Source organism: Dipodomys spectabilis, unplaced genomic scaffold (genome assembly GCF_019054845.1).
Source record: "Dipodomys spectabilis isolate Male_0828 unplaced genomic scaffold, ASM1905484v1 ptg000373l, whole genome shotgun sequence".
Classification (NCBI taxonomy): domain Eukaryota; kingdom Metazoa; phylum Chordata; class Mammalia; order Rodentia; family Heteromyidae; genus Dipodomys; species Dipodomys spectabilis.
This window is the reverse complement of record NW_024871050.1, coordinates 895,000-910,844: the sequence shown is the minus strand read 5'-3', so window position 1 is coordinate 910,844 and position 15,845 is coordinate 895,000. Positions and strand designations below refer to the sequence as shown.

Sequence of the window (15,845 nt, the reverse complement as noted above, 5' to 3'; positions counted from 1 at the left end):
TCCCTAATTTCCTATTCCTGGGTAGTTAGTATACCATCCTTCATTCTTTTCATTTGACCCTCAGACAAACTGCTTATGCATTGGAAATGGAAGCATAGATGGTAAAGATAAGAAATGAATAGATACCTTAAAAGGATTTACTGGGTTGAGTGGATTTATGGTGATGCTGTGTACAAAATCATCTTGATGAAAATCATGGCCACTGAAAATTCTGCATATATAAAAATTAGACAAAAAGAAGTCTCTGTCTGTTGTTGTGTACTTTTTCCCCATTGGAAATTAGCATTAGAATACTTCCAACTGGACAGCATTTGAATGTGCTTTGAATACTGAAAATATTGAGTGTTCATGCATTTTGAACTTAACCTAACGGCATATTTATTGACTATTTATTTGGCCTCACTCACAGGTTTATTTTGTGCAACCAAATACAACTAATCTTCATTTTGAACACAGAGATAGGGGAAAATTCAACAAGTAGAAAGAGGCTGAACACTGCTTTGTTGATGTTACGGTGGCAAATATTTTTAGTGTTTTATGGAATTATCTTTCCAGTTTCATTTGCCTTCATACAAATCATGTTAGGAGGTGACCCTCCGTTATTCAGCAACTCATTGAGTAAATCAATAATTCTTTGATAAAGGAGAGCCTTAACACATTATAATGAATTGTCAGCAAAGTTGTGCATTGAAATAAGCAAGTGAATACCGACTTTACAGGCGCTATGAATGATCACTTATGATATACCAGTATTTAATGCAGAACATTATCTTAAATAAGATACTTCACAAGCTGCCAGCAATCAACCTGATTTCTTTTTTTTTCCTCTCAGAACAAGATCATTGTAGTCTAGGCTTTTATCTTATCTGAATCAGATAGAAGAATGGTTCACAATTGAAAAATACTATGCTGATTACACCAAATCAAACACCATATTTTTGTTGAAGTTTCAGCAACATCTTGCTTATATATGTATAATTGAAGATTACAAGATAGTTTGTAAATATGAAATAGGAAGATGTAAGACTTGCTCCCTTCTTTTATAAAGAATTTCTTACGTAAAACTCTCAAATTTCTTATATAAAGAAATCATATCTTTTAGATAAAGATGCTTACACTAGTGACCTGCTGAGTCTTTAAATCTGTCAGAAAGTTAATGTTTGTTCTTGAAAACAAAACATTAGGCAACAGGGATGGACCAAGGTTTACAGCCTTCAGAATCAATTTGTGGAACCTAAAAGAAAAATTCAAAAAATTAGGGAATATGCTTGAAAAACAGAAAAAATAAAATTACCCATATAATCAGCAGCAATATATTTAAAGTAAATACTTAATCTAAATTATTACATTATCTAATATAAATATAATAATATAAAATTTTGAGTTTACATAGGGATTGGAATTTTATTAAAATTGAAACAAGATATAAAGAGCAGAGAATACTCTTCAGGTGCTTAATATTTATGCATCTGATTATAATTTGGTAGACTTTTTAATAATTGTATATAAAATGAAGACCTAGCCCATTGAATTCAGTATGTTTTCAGTGTTTGTTTTTTAATTTAAGATTGAAGTTTTTATTTGTCTGAGGTTTTTGCTAAGGAAAAATAACAAAAGTTAAATGACTACAATATCACTGTAGCTTTAAATAAATTTAATTTAACTTTTAGTTCCTAAAAACTCAGAAGGTATGGAATTAAAAAATAAGCACTTACTTGGATATGGAAACTGAGAAATGATTAAATACGTAATAAGTGAGGGAAAAGCTAAACATACCTAGTAACATAGAATTTCTATTTAGGCAATCAAATTTTCCTTCAGTCTTTCATCTAGCAAACTGTGTGTATAATACAGAAAGGCCACAATGAAGTCCCCAATGCTACAAAATACTTTAATTCAAAAATAAAATAGAAGTAATTTTTTGCCTAAATAAGAAAAAAGTTATGATGAGTAAGGAATTCACTGATGTTCAGTAGGGTTTATAAAATTTATACATTTACCTAAATTTATCTAAAAAGAAAATTTATATTTATTGCACAAAATAGAATTTTTCAAATCTTTTCAGTTTTTTTTCTGATAAAACAGAAAGCACCAGTTGACATCTTCATAGCATAATGAATTGGAAAGATAGTTTCTTTCTTTAAATCTTTCCTAAATTGAGCATAATAAAGAAGCCTTCATGCATAGACCTTTATCATGTTGTAACCTTGATTTACACGGGTGGGGGAGGGAGTCATTCAATTAAAGAAGGTATAATACATTTGCAAAGTTTCAGCTTGTGAAATACTCCTTCTCTTGCATTTTGTATTGAGAAACACAAGCAGTTTTCCTTTCTTGTGAAATGTGTAGAAAATTGTAGACACACCAAGACCAGAATTTTGCTGTCCCACCTATATGCTCTTCGTGCATTCCAAGAGCTATGATTTGATTTCACTTTTCCAAATTTGTTTTCTGATGCCATAAAAAGAAGGTGAAAATAATCTGAATGCTAATATTTCATGGTAGAAACTGCACATATCGACTATAGGACTTATTCAGCTTCTAGGGCTAGAAAAATATTTCTCACCATATAGGCGATTAACCAGTCCAGTCCACTGGTGGATCTTCCTCATAGCAAACCATTTACCCTCCAGGTTCTCTCAACTCATTCTCTGGGTCCTGTCCACTTCTATTTAGCGCCTAGCAAACCAATACTCTATAAAGGAGGACAACCCTTTCAAGAATGAATTCCTGGTCATCGGTACTCAGGAAAGTTAGGTAGCTGGTCCTCAAATGAACACAGGTACATTTTTGCCTCTGTTTAGTTTCAAGGATAACAGCAGCGTTTCATTCTTCTTCTTGGGAAATGGTCTCTGTTTCAGTGACACTCTTTTACCTGCACAGAGCATGCACTAGAGGAAGACATTCATTTCTTGAAAGTAGAATGTCCATCCATTCATTTGTACTTGCATTAAGATGTTCACATGTATAAGCACTGCTAGGATACTGGGACTTGAACTCAGGGCTTTGCACTCTCATCTGGCTTTTTTGCTGAAAGTTGGTGCTCTGTGTCTTGAGCCACCGCTCCACTTCCTACATTAAGACATTAATAACTGTTTTGAAACTTGTGGGTGACAAAGTATCAAGTTACTTGAAACCATATTTAGTGTGCTTTTCTTTTCAGAGGAATTCTTTAAAACGTTCCATCTCTTGCTTTCCAAGAACCACTGGGCCTAGCTGGAATGAACATGGTTTGCATATATTCTCTTCTGCTGTAGCAAGATGCCCAGGACAAGTGAGGTTGCTGCTAGAGCTTTGTCCTTGCAGTTGCCTTTTCCTCCTGCATCTTCAGGGCTGTGAGGTGCATCACCCTTGCTGGCCACTTGAGTCCCAGGAAGTCCCTGATGTTATAAGCTGGCAAAAGAGGGTCACCACATGCAGGGCTAAGAGGGGCTGTGTGGGCCTCATGGAGAAGAGGACCAGGTAGCTCTCCTCAGCTGGGCATCTCCCCAAAGCTCCCTCTGGGGTGAGAGTGGTGTGAGGGGATGGTTTGACATTGTCTTATCTGAGAAAGAAGAACCTTCCAGTCTCCTCATGGAATGGATCCTGCCGATGGCACAGAGCAATAACTAATATTGGTTCAGCACTGGGCACATGACATTCCTGCAGGTTCAAATTTGTTGGATGGAATGAGGTTGGGGCACTGGAAGACTTGGATCCGAATGGTCAGTTGCTTCTGCCTAGGGCTGAGTTAGTGAAGATTCATCAGTCTTGACAATGACCTCCCAGGCAGGCAAACAGTTTGAGTTGGGGCATATTTCATCTTCAAGATCACCGGATGTCACCATGGCCACAGCACCCATGCTCCACAAAGGTTTTCACCTCCTGTTCTTGTCATAGTGTGGTTGTGAAAGGGAGCAAGAGGCAGTGGGAGCCAGAAGGGATGGCCTCCTGTCTCCACTCAACCACAGGAGTTTGGGGTGCCTTCCTCCATGGCAGGGTTGTGTTATGCTGCAGTGGTCTTCAGGTGAGTGGAATTTGTCGTTTAGGTATGTGTGGGTGTGGGTGGGGGATGATCACACCTTTTACATCCTAATCTGTACTTGTAACCTCTTTCCCATGCAGATGGTCGGTCCTGTCTGAAGGTGCTTCAGGCCCAGTGAACAGGTGGCAAGGTGTTGAGAGTTTGCTGTCTTCTTTGCTCTGTCATCCCACGTCTGTCTTCCCATCTCCTGCCTCATTCTTGCCTTTTTTTCCACCATTCTTCTCTTTTCCTTTCCCTCCTCTTTACATTTCGTGCTTTCTTCCTTCTGTATGAGTTCACCCTCTGGTGAGGTTTATCCCATTTCACAGGCTCTAATTACTGCTTTATACCAATGACTCATAAATCTGTCTGCAACCTAATTCTCTTGCCAATCCTGCATTAGCTGCCTGTCGGATAAATCCCTTAACTAACTACCATGCTATAGATCACAAAGCAAATTCATTGCCAATCCTGCATTAGCTGCCTGTCGGATAAATCCCTTAACTAACTACCACGCTATAGATCACAAATCAAATTCACCATGTTCCCTTTGAAACTAGATCCTCTGTTGCTCTTGAGTACCCACATCCTCCCCTATCACCCTGAGTACAAATTGTACTTATCTTTGACTCTGCTTGTTCTAGCCAATTGGATGACAGGCAACATGGCTTGGCTATTTTTCCAGTTTAATCACCACGTGTTGCCTTTCAAATTCTGTCCTCTAGCCAAACCAAATGATCTGTTCTGAGACATAACTGATGTCGTTCTGCCCTTTCTCACCAATGCTTTTGATTTAGCTTTTTCCTCCAGTAGGAATTCCTTTTCCTTTATGTCTGCTTTTCTAGAACTCTCCTATTAGCTGGATACTTGCCTTCTTGTCAAGGGCTGCTTTTGGGCTGTTAACAGTTCTCATACCAATTTCATGTAAAGATCCTATGTCATTTAACTACAAAAAACTCCATGAGTGAGATCCTTTTCCATTTTTTTGGCCATTTCTTAAGTACCTAGCCACAATTTTTAGGTATACCATAAAAATTTGTTTTTGGGTATTCACTGGTGGCTCATGCCTGAAATTCAAACTACTCAGGAGGCTGAGATCTGAGGACTGGTTCAAAGAAAAATCTGTGAGACTTCTATCTACAATTAACCACCAACAAAAAAGGGACAGAAGTAGAACTGAGGTTCATGTGGTAGAACACTAGCCTTGAGCAAAAGCAGCTCAGGGTCAATGCCCGGGACTTAGTTCAAGCCCCAGGCCTGGCACAAAATTACAATAACAACAAAAAGTTATAACTATTGACTGCCACATACTATCGTTAGTATAGAAGAGTAATAGTCTTTTCATATGCATTTTAGAATATATTATTTAGTCGTTTGTCAGGGAAGTTTCAGCTGACTCATTAGGATAATGGTTCAGGGATGTAGTATCCTTGCTAAACCCCAGACATGTATCTCCTCCTGCACTGTGCCTCTCGCATGGCTCAGTTTTCCATTATAGTGCAACAGGTTAAAAAAATCAGAAAACATATGGCTGGATACCCAGGACCTGGGTGTGCTCTAATAATAATTGTAATTACAATGGCCATCACTAACATTGATTCAAAGGTTAATATATGCCAACGCTACATTAAGCACTTTTAGAACTAAGCTTATTTAATACTCATTTAATATAAGTAGGCAGATATGTTCTCCACATTAAGGATAAAAAAATAGTGGTTCAAAGTTTGCCCAAAGTCCCACTTATAGCTAGTAAATGGCTGAGCTGTGATTTGAGTCCAATCATCTAAATTCAAGTCCTGCACATCAGTCCACTGCAGCCATTCCAGGACCTAGATGGAAAAGACCATTGTTTTGGTTTGAGGCAGAGTCTTGCTATAAGACCTGTCAGCCCAGTCAAGGCCAACCTTGAACTTTCTAAGCATTAAGAATACAGTGTGTACCACCATATTTCTTAGCCCTTTTAACATCTGTGTTTCCTATATTAAATATAAAAATGTAGGGCTGGAAAGATGGCTGAGTGGTAGAGTGCTTGCCTTGCATGCATGAAGCCCTAGGTTCGATTCCTCAGCACCACATAAAAAGAAAAAAGCCAGAAGTGGTGCTGTGGCTACAGTGGTAGAGTGCTAGCCTTGAGCTAAAGAGCTGAGGGACAGCGCCCAGGCCCAGAGTTCAGGCCCCACAACCAACAACAACAACAACAAAAATCCTTTAGATTCCCATTTGAAAACTCACAGTAAGTATCATTTCTGAATGGAGAAATCATGCTTGCTGGGTCTGTGAATTTTCTTTTGAATTGATGTATGTGCCCCAGCCCCACATGCACTGAGAACCACTGAAGTGGTTAATGAGATTCACAGACAAGACGGAGGAGTCTCATACCAGCTCTGTAAACTGATCCACACAGGCCATCCGAATCTGCTCTGGTGTGGCTGGACTGTTCATGGTCAAAAGTGGGGCCAGGCCCCTCTCCTTGCGAGCTGCAGCCACAGCATCAGCTATGGCAAAAAACACTGAAGACCCCAGAAACATTCCAGACTCGCCTAGGCCCTGGAGGTGAAGGAGAAAGAGAGACTTTTTAGAAACCCAACCTAGAATAGTCATCCCATGGGTGTAGGGAGGAGTGGACATACTGATCACTGACCTGAGCTAAAGAATACCCAGAGGGGTTCTATTCCCTTCCATTCCCACAACATCTAGTGGGCAGCTCTCTGTTTCCTTGGGTGGCCCAATGACTGATTCACATAGGGGTTCAGTGAATGTTACATAATTCCACCACTGACTGCATATGGGTCAACTGAGGCTGGCAACCTCTCGTTTCTTCCAACTCCTTGCCTACAGAGGCTCATTCTGTTCTCAAGGTGATGATCTTTGTAATTATCTCTCAGGACTAGCTCAAGGACAGCGTTGAGCTCTGCTAGAGCACTTATTCTCTATTTGTTTTGGGGTACTGGCTGGGTCCCAAGGGTGATCTGTTCCAGAGGAGGGCAGGCCCAGGTAATAATCCCCAAAGCTGGCAATGCTAATCAGATGGCAAGATTCTTGGCTGAGGCTTGGCATGCTTCTACCTAAGAAGACCATGTGGGTGTGGCTGATGAAACTAGCCACAGTTACAGATGTTACCTCCAGTGCCAACTGGGGAATTAAAGGATGAGGAAAGTGGTGAAACATCTCCCCAGTAGCTGACACTCCTAGGTAGACCTATGCCAAGAGCTTATCCAAATTTCTCTGAATTAAAACAATGAGTCCAAAAGCTTTACCAAGCTACAACCTGAGAATAGAATAATGAGTCAGAGCCTTTTCGAGATCCATGTGCCTCTTCCAGGAGATTCTGGTGTCATTCATGCCACTGAGGGTCTCTAGGTTAGATGTCTTTTGAGGAAAACCCGAGCACCCCAGCACCTAGGCCCTGAAACACTGGATGGAAGGGGCAGTTCATGCATTCTATTCTGCATGGAAGGTACAATCTAAGTAACTGTCAGAATTCTGCCTGGTTATATAGGCAGATACCTGACTCCTCTTTCAAGAGGGAGAGTGACATCCAGCTATGTCATGCCTGCAGGGCCTGGTCTGTGAGGGGTGCTTCCACCTGGAGACCAGAAGTCTTTCTCTGATGTGCCTAAAGGTGATCTATGGGTTAGAACAGCCCTGATGTGGCAATCAGAGCCTGCCTGGTCTTGCTCACATAGAGTTCAGATGCACAAGGAAATAAGCACACACATGGAGGCAAGAAAATTGCTACAAGATAGGACACCAGTGGGCACTTGCATAGTTGTGGGGACTGGACTGGCTTCCTGAGGAAGTGACATTTATAGTGACATCTTGCAGGTGAGATAGCATCAGTCAGGTGAGGGAAGGAAGGAAGGGGAGGTCCCAGGTAGAAGTAGCATGATGGTGATATTTGTGCAGCAGCATAGTGAGTGCTATGGCACCTAGTTGCTTCACCAAACACCCATAAAGGTGTTTATGTGAAAGTTATGTCATAGTGATTAACACTGGCTTTAAGAAAAGATAACCCTTAATGATGCGAGTGACTCTTCTTCAATCAGTTGAAGTCCTTAAGAGTTTCCTTGAGGAGGAATTATTCTACCTCAAGTCTTCAACATAGAAATGGTACTCAAGTGTGCAGCCTGTAGACCTGCCTTAGAGACTTTGAACTTGTTACCCCTATAATTGTGGGAGCCAGTTCTTTAAAATATATAGCTTCCACATTCTATGTATACATACATATACATATATATAACATATACACATATACATGCAGATAGGCATTACATTTGATTTAAGCACACATATGATGCATGTCCATATACATATACACATGTATACAGATATATGCCAAAAGCTGTTTCTCTGAAGAACCTTGTCAGATGCAAGGGATGTATTCAAAGTAGTCAAGGAAGGAAAAGCTGGCCCCAGCCAGGTAGGTGAAGAAGGTTGTAAAGAAATAATGGCACAAAGAGTTTTGCGAAAAGTTGGTAGGGTAGATAGTGCAAGGTGCTAGAAACCATGTTAAGAACCACTTCTTTTAATCACATTTAATTGTGATTATCTAACTTTATTCCTAATGTTTGACTTCTGGTAAATCTATTCCTTAACAGATCAATCACACCTTAATTCATAGTCTGCCTAAGAAATCTCTCAAACGGTGACTAATGCTGGAAATGAGAAGAAAGGTGGTGGTGTGATTTTTGATCCAGGGAAGCTTCATTGACTTGGAGATCATCAAAGACTCTCTGCCCCACCTACACTGGTCCAGCAAGGTCCTCCGGGCCTGTCTTCACTAGCAGCTGGTTCTCCTCTGTGGCTGGAGGCTCCCCCTCACCAACCCACTGCCCTCAGCAAGCTGGAGGCCCAGCGGTTGAATTAGAGGGATTCTGAGGTTGTGATTCCTGACACTTGAATAAGGAGGCTATATGTCTTTCATTTTGTTTATTAGACAAATTATACTGGGATTACATCTGACTTAGATAAAGATATAGACACTGTCAAACAGTGTTTCTCCAAAGCAGTGTTTTGTTGGTTATACTCTTCTGTCAGATCTATCGGTCTTGTTTTCCCAATATACACATGTATATGTTGTTGATATACATACAGATGTTTGAGAAATTAAGTTCTGGCTGCTTTTGAGTCTTAGATTGGAAAGATCATAGTTCAAGACAAGCCTGGGCAAAAAGTTTGCAAGATGCCTTTTCAATTAACAGTAGGACACAGAAATGCTCACTGTAACTCTAGCTACAAAAGAGGCTAAAGGTGGGAGGACAGCAGTTCCAGGCCAGCTTAGGGAGAAAGAAGTTTTGTGTGTATTCATATCACTGAAGAACTGGGTGTAGCAGAGCCCATTATGGTGAGAAGCATAGAATAAGAGGATCATGAACACCTCTTCACCCTTCAGACCTTGGCGTCATTGAATATAGCCTTTCCATGTACGTTCTCTTATTTCTATATCTTTGGGCTTTATTTTCAGTGAATTCCTCAGTGTGATTGTTTTTGTCCTGATGGATATATAGATTGGTCCATCCATCCATCCATCCATCCACCCATCCATCCATTCATCCATCCATCCATCCATCCATCCATCCATCCATCCATCCATCCATCCATCCATCCATCCACCATCCACTCACCTGTTAGAAGAAAAATCCCTAAATTCAGACTGTCAGATCTGTAGATCAGAGATGCTTACCTTGGAGGAGTAGATTGCTTTTGGGTTTTGGGTTGTTGTCAGCAGGGACACATGGAACTCCTCTGGGATGTCAGTAACTGAAGGGATCTTGTACTGTTTTGGACCACGGGTATAGAGGACTCCTTCTGGAGAATATTTCAACTCCTCTAGGGTATAAAGTCCAAGACCTTGAACAAAGGCCCCTTCAATCTACAACATAGAAAGAAATAATCTTACTCTTTCATGCTACCTTAAGACCTTCCAAGTATCACCCAAAGACATAATTTTTATTAATTTTATTATCATTATGTAATTTTACAAAAGGGTTTCAGTTCAACATGTCAAAGACATGTGATTCTTTTACATTTTAATTTTATTGTCAAGGTGATGTACAGAGCAGTTACAGTTACATAAGGTAGTGAGTACATTTCTTGTCTAACTTGTTACTCCTCCTTCATTTTCTCCCTTTCCTTCCCCCCAATCCCTCCAAGTTGTACAGATCATTTTCAACATATTTTCTTGGGAATATCACTGTTGCATTGGTTCCCCTTTTATCCTGTGTCTTACCATTTTGTTGTTCCCCTTCCCTTCCCTAATTCAGATAAACATATAAACAATACTCAGGGTACCAAAATCAAATACAATGGCAACAGGGAATTAACCATAGGGGGAAGAACAGACAAAAGAATCAAGTACATGGAGAACAACAACAAAGAAAAACGTATTGTGTCCATGTCTTGGAGTTCATTTCATTTATCATTATCTTCTATGGTCATATGTACATAGATATTGAGCTATTCTGTTCATCTGCTAAGATTATCTTAGACATATACTAATTATCACAAATAAGGGAAACCATGGAACCTATATTTCTTTGGGTCTGGCTTACTTCACTTAGTATGATTTTTCCCAAGTCCTTCCATTTCCTTACAAATGAGGGGGTGTCACTTTTTCTGATGGAAGCTGAGAATTCCATTGTGTGTGTGTGTGTGTGTGTGTGTGTGTGTGTGTGTGTGTGTGTGTATCTACTCATCTACTGAGGGGCATCTGAGTTGGGTTAGCTATGATAAATATTGCTATGATAAACATAGTTGTGCTGAGCTGGGCGCTGGTGGCTCACGCCTGTAATCCTAGCTACTCAGGAGGCTGAGATCTGAGGATCGCGGTTCAAAGCCAACTCGGGCAGGAGAGACCGTGAGACTCCTATCTCCAATAAACCACCAGAAAACCGGAAGTGGCGCTGTAGCTGAAGTGGTAGAGCGCTCGCCTTGAGCTGAAGAGCTGAGGGACAGCGCCCAGGCCCAGAGTTCAAGCCCCATGGCCGACCAAAAAAAAACAAAACCAAAAAAAACCATAGTTGTGCTGGTAGCTTTTGTGGTCATTTGGGTAAATGCTCAGAAGTAGGATTACAGGGTCGTAGGGGAGCTCTATGTGTAGTCTTTTGAGGAACCTCCATACTGCTTTCTAGAGTGGTTGAACAAGTTTACACTACCACCAACAGTATAGTAGCATTCCCTTTTGGCCACATCCCCTCCAGCATCTGTTGTTTTAGAGTTCTTGATTATAGCCATTCTAACTGGGGTGAGGTGGGATCTCAATGTTGTTTTGATTTGCATTTATTTTATGGCCAGAGAAGTTGAGCATATCTTCATGTGTCTATTGGCCATTCTTATTTCCTCTTCAGAGAAATTTCTCTTTAAGTCTTTAGCTCACTTTTTAATGGGGCGGTTGTTTCTTTGAGACTTTGTTTTTGGGGAATTTAACTTTTTGAGTCTAAGTATATGTTAGATATGAGGCTCTTGTCTGTTGTGTAGCTAGTGAAGATCTTTTTCCAATCCATGGGTTTTCAGCTATGTCCTTTGCCATGCGGAAGCCCTGCAATTTCATGCAATCCCATTTGTCCAACCTTTCTTTTATTTGTTGTGTTTCTGGATCTTTATTAAGAAAATTTTGGCCTGTGCCAAGGAGCCCTAGAGTTTCTCCTATTCCTTCGTGTAATGTTTTCAGAGAGTCTGCTTTTACCTTGAGGTCTTTGATCCATTTGGAGTTGATTAGACATGTCATTCTTTTAAGTGACTGATTCCCTTTGGAGTCCAGCACTCCATTTTTAACTTCCAGATACAACTAATGACTTGTAAAATCCCTGACTAGGTTTTGTAGAAATGTTTAGACTTGCTTGTAAAAACAAATATTGTTTATTTTCAATGTTTTGCTGAGCCATTTACATAATAATGATTTTAGAAACAGATGCCCCAGTCTCTTTTGTGGGGACTTGTTCAGTCTCTGGAACAAGGTCTTTTCACCACAAAGTCATCTAACCAGTGAAAGGATAAAATGTTAGCCACTCTTCCAGGTACCAGAATATCCCTTCTAAGGAGGCCTTCAAGGTCTTGGATCAGTTCTTTCTCAATAGAGAATGTCTTTAGCATTGGGCTCACATCCCAGTACCATTCCTCTCTTTTCTCATTTCAAGGACTAACTTCTAACAAACTTCAATCTAATCTGATTGTATTCTAAATTCAAGAGCTATTTAAATAGAATTTAGACCCACAAAAATTAGATTCAAGAAAAATCACTAGTAGGAACTATAAATGTTATGCTGAAAGAAACTTTCTAACTTTTTAAAAACAATTTTTATTGTGAGAATACCGTACAGAGGAGTTACAATTACATGGGCAAGAACTTTCTAACTTTTTATTTGTTCACATTTGCGATATGCTAAAATATTTAGGTTCATTAATGAATGCATATTTCTCTTTCATCCTCTCTCTCCATTGCTCCTTCCTTCATTGCCATGATCCTGATTCTTAGGTAATTTCAACAACCACTTTTATGTAGATCAGCCTAAAATATTCATCTTTAGCTCAGGTCTCAAGGTTTAGACCTGTACATCCAATGTTTTAGCTGTTTCTACCTAAACTTTTTTTTTTTTTTTTTGGTGCTGGTCCTGGGGCTGCCAAGGTCTGGAACTGTCCGTGAGTTCCTGTACTCAAGGCTAGCACTCTACCACTTGAGCCACAGCTCCACTTCAGGCTTTTTATTTTGGTAGTTTAGTGGAGGTAAGAGTCTCACAGACCCTCCTGCCTGGACCGGCTTTAAACTGTGAGCCCCAGATCTCAGCCTTGTGAGTAGCTAGGATTACAGGAATGAACCATTGGCCCCTAGTTTTCTACCTGGATCTTTTATAGGCAACTTGAAGTCAACAAAGTCAAGTTGAGTTCATATTCCTCTCTCTGAAGTATTAATTTGCATTTTCCATATCTAGATCCCCATATTGGAAACTTGGGATCTATTCTTTTTAAAATTTCTTCACCTACTGACTCTTTCTGCCAATCTTGGTCAATTTCTGATTTTACGTTCTAAGTGTTTCTGGACATATGCTCCTCTTCTTCATTTGTTCTCTCATTGTGTAGTTTCTGCTTCTTCTAAACTTTTTGTCTGACTATAAATGGACTAAATGAATCTCAGGAATCAGCAATTGATGTGTGTAATACCACACATGCCTGAACAATTTACTGAAAATACAGATTGCAGGCTCCACTTGATTAAGTGCATTTGGCAGGGGCATCTGTGTAATTCATAGATGTTTGTTGAATGAATAAATAGAATTCAGGGATTCTCCTTCCATAGCATTATACATGTAAAGGACAGAAAAATAATCTTAGTTAATAGAACAAACTACTTAATGATATCCAGGAAACAGAAGAAAGAGTTGCTTCTTTTAAATCATATCTAGAATACGTATTCTGTGATTAGTTGAATGAAATATTTAGTGATGGAATAAGGTGTGCACATACCTGTCCTATGTCCACAGCAGGATTTATACTGAAAGAAGCATCCATTACAATGTCAGTTCTAATGTTCTGTAGAGAACAAAAGACAAACCATTTGATGAACATTGGTATTTTTTCTTTTTTTTTGAGCAAAGGATAGCAGTCTTTTATCTTCTGAGTCTACATAAGAGTAGAGTTGTAGTCACACTTCAAGGATTGGGATCTGATATTAGTCTTCCTGTCTTTCTCAGTGTTTATCCTACTGAAATAAATTCCCCTTTTGCCTCACTACCACTTGTTTCTCTACTGTTGAGATTTCTTTTTTTTAATATTTTAAAATATTTAACATTTTAATATTTTTTGGATGGAGGTTTCCAAGGTGATTATAAAATGCCTCAGCAAAGTGGTGACAGTAAAGCTCATATAATAGCAACTATTAGTGTTAAAACATTGTACTTGGAATAAATAAAATCACAGGTTATTAAGTAATAATTATAGAATTATTGGAATCTATTAGAATTTTGGAAGTTTATACATATGTAATACTGGCTTATCTTTCTATAAAATTGTAAATTTTGACCTTAATAGCTCCTAATATTACAAAGCCATTTACAATAACAATTATAGAAATAAATAATAATGTGGGAATGGGATGGCAGCATATCAAGTGAAAGAAAACAGGCTGTTAAATGTTGTTCTAATAGCTTTAGTGTGGCCTTGTTTGTGCTCTATTAGATAAATGTCCAGAAGTGGAATTGTTGGGTAATAGGGAAGCTCTATGTTTAATCTCTTGAGGAACCTCCATATTGCTTTCCAGAGTAGTTGAACAAGTTTATATTCCCACCAAGAGGGCAATAGAGTTCTCTTTTGGCCACATCCACACCAGAGTTGGTTAGTGTTAGTTTTCTTGATACTGGCCATTTTAACTGGGGTGAGAATCTCAATGTTGTTTTGATTTGCCTTTTCTTTATGGCCAGAGATGTTCCATGTCTTTTGGCATCCTTACTTCTTCTGCGTAGTCTTTTTTAAGTCATTAAAAACCATGGATAAATGGATCAAGAAAATATGGAATATATATACAATGGAATTCTACTCATCTGTAAGAAAGAGTATTGTACCATTCATAAGGAAATGGAGAGAATTGGAGAAAAATTATAGTAAGTGAAGGAAGCCAGACTCAGAGAAACATAGGCTGTATGGTTTCCTTCAGTTGTGGTAGCTAGAATGGACCTATAAACCTACCATTAGATCATGAGGGCTCTGATCTGTGAGTGCATTAATCCCTTGATAGATCCATATTATGAGGCCTTATTGGAAAAAAGGTGAAAGATAAGAGGCAGGCCTCATTGGAGGAAGCAAATCATTGAGGGTATGTACTTGAGGCCTGTATCTTACCCTGGCCTCTTCCTGTACCACCCCTGTTTCCTGTTGCCATGAGGTGAAGAAGGTTGTCTGTCACAGGCTTCCATTACTATCACTGTGGTGTTCTGCCCAAAGTGTTAAAAGGAAAAGCAATCACAGACTCAATCTTCTGAAACTGTGAGCTAAGCAAATCTTTCTCTCTTACATTGCGATGTCAAGTTATTTTTGTCACTGCAATGAAAATCTACCAAATACATCATCAACATACCATTCCTAGTGTTTTATACTTCCACTGAAACTTCTATTTGACATATGCTAAGGCATTTCAATTTTCCCTTCATTTTCTTTGGCTACATATCTTATTGGGTTATATTCTCAGTGAATTCCTCAGTATGATTTTTTGATACACTAATTCTCTTTTTCACTAGGTCTGGCCTCCTCAGCTTTTTCTAGGTTCCATGACTGTATATTTTATTGTAAACATATTTTGTTCATTTTTTCATACATACTTATTTTTGATTCATAGTTATCAATACTGTACAGAGGGGTTACAATTACATGGACAAGATAATGAATACATTTCTTATCAAGCATTGTTGCTTCCCCCTTTGTTTCCCCTTCCCATCCCTTCCCATCTCTCCCTCCCCACCCCCTACCCCACCAAAGTTGTATTAGTTTTTCATTGTGTGCTTTCAAACTTTCAATTTGCAAGCTCTTCCTCTATGGAATGTCTTTTGTTTTCTCTTCCCCCACTATTCACCTCTGGTGGTTTTGTGTTTGCTGTTGTCTGGTTCTTTGATTTAGAACCAGGTCTTCCATTAGCAGCTCTGGGTTCTCTTCTGTGGGTCTAGTTAGGCCATTTCCTAGTTTCCAAGTGGCAATTGTAGCTTTTCTTGGACTTCCCTCTCCACCTCCCCAACTCCTCCTGTACCCATCCCGAACATTGTAAAGTTTGTTTTCAATATAGTGTCCTGTACATCTCTTCGTCACAATGGGTCAGCCTGAATCCTCATTTAAGCGTTCTGCAATATCCCTTCCCCTCCCC

The 15,845-nt window shown here is 39.3% G+C and overlaps 1 protein-coding gene across 3 annotated transcripts in view; it reads right to left on the bottom strand.

Moving 5' to 3' along the window:
• LOC122096444 (aldehyde oxidase 3-like) overlaps positions 1-15,845 on the bottom strand; it is a 102,812-nt gene that overhangs the window by 11,395 nt on the left and 75,572 nt on the right. For 2 of the 3 annotated variants that reach the window (XM_042666999.1, XM_042667001.1), the window contains 4 exons: positions 13,463-13,528; positions 9,687-9,875; positions 6,383-6,550; positions 667-1,234 (listed from right to left, as the gene is read on the bottom strand). In XM_042666999.1, the coding sequence (XP_042522933.1) occupies positions 1,181-1,234; positions 6,383-6,550; positions 9,687-9,875; positions 13,463-13,528 (477 nt within the window). In that variant the 3' untranslated portion in view covers positions 667-1,180. Of the gene's footprint in view, positions 1-666; positions 1,235-6,382; positions 6,551-9,686; positions 9,876-13,462; positions 13,529-15,845 lie in introns of those variants that run through there. The other variant, XR_006145301.1, reaches the window with a different exon arrangement.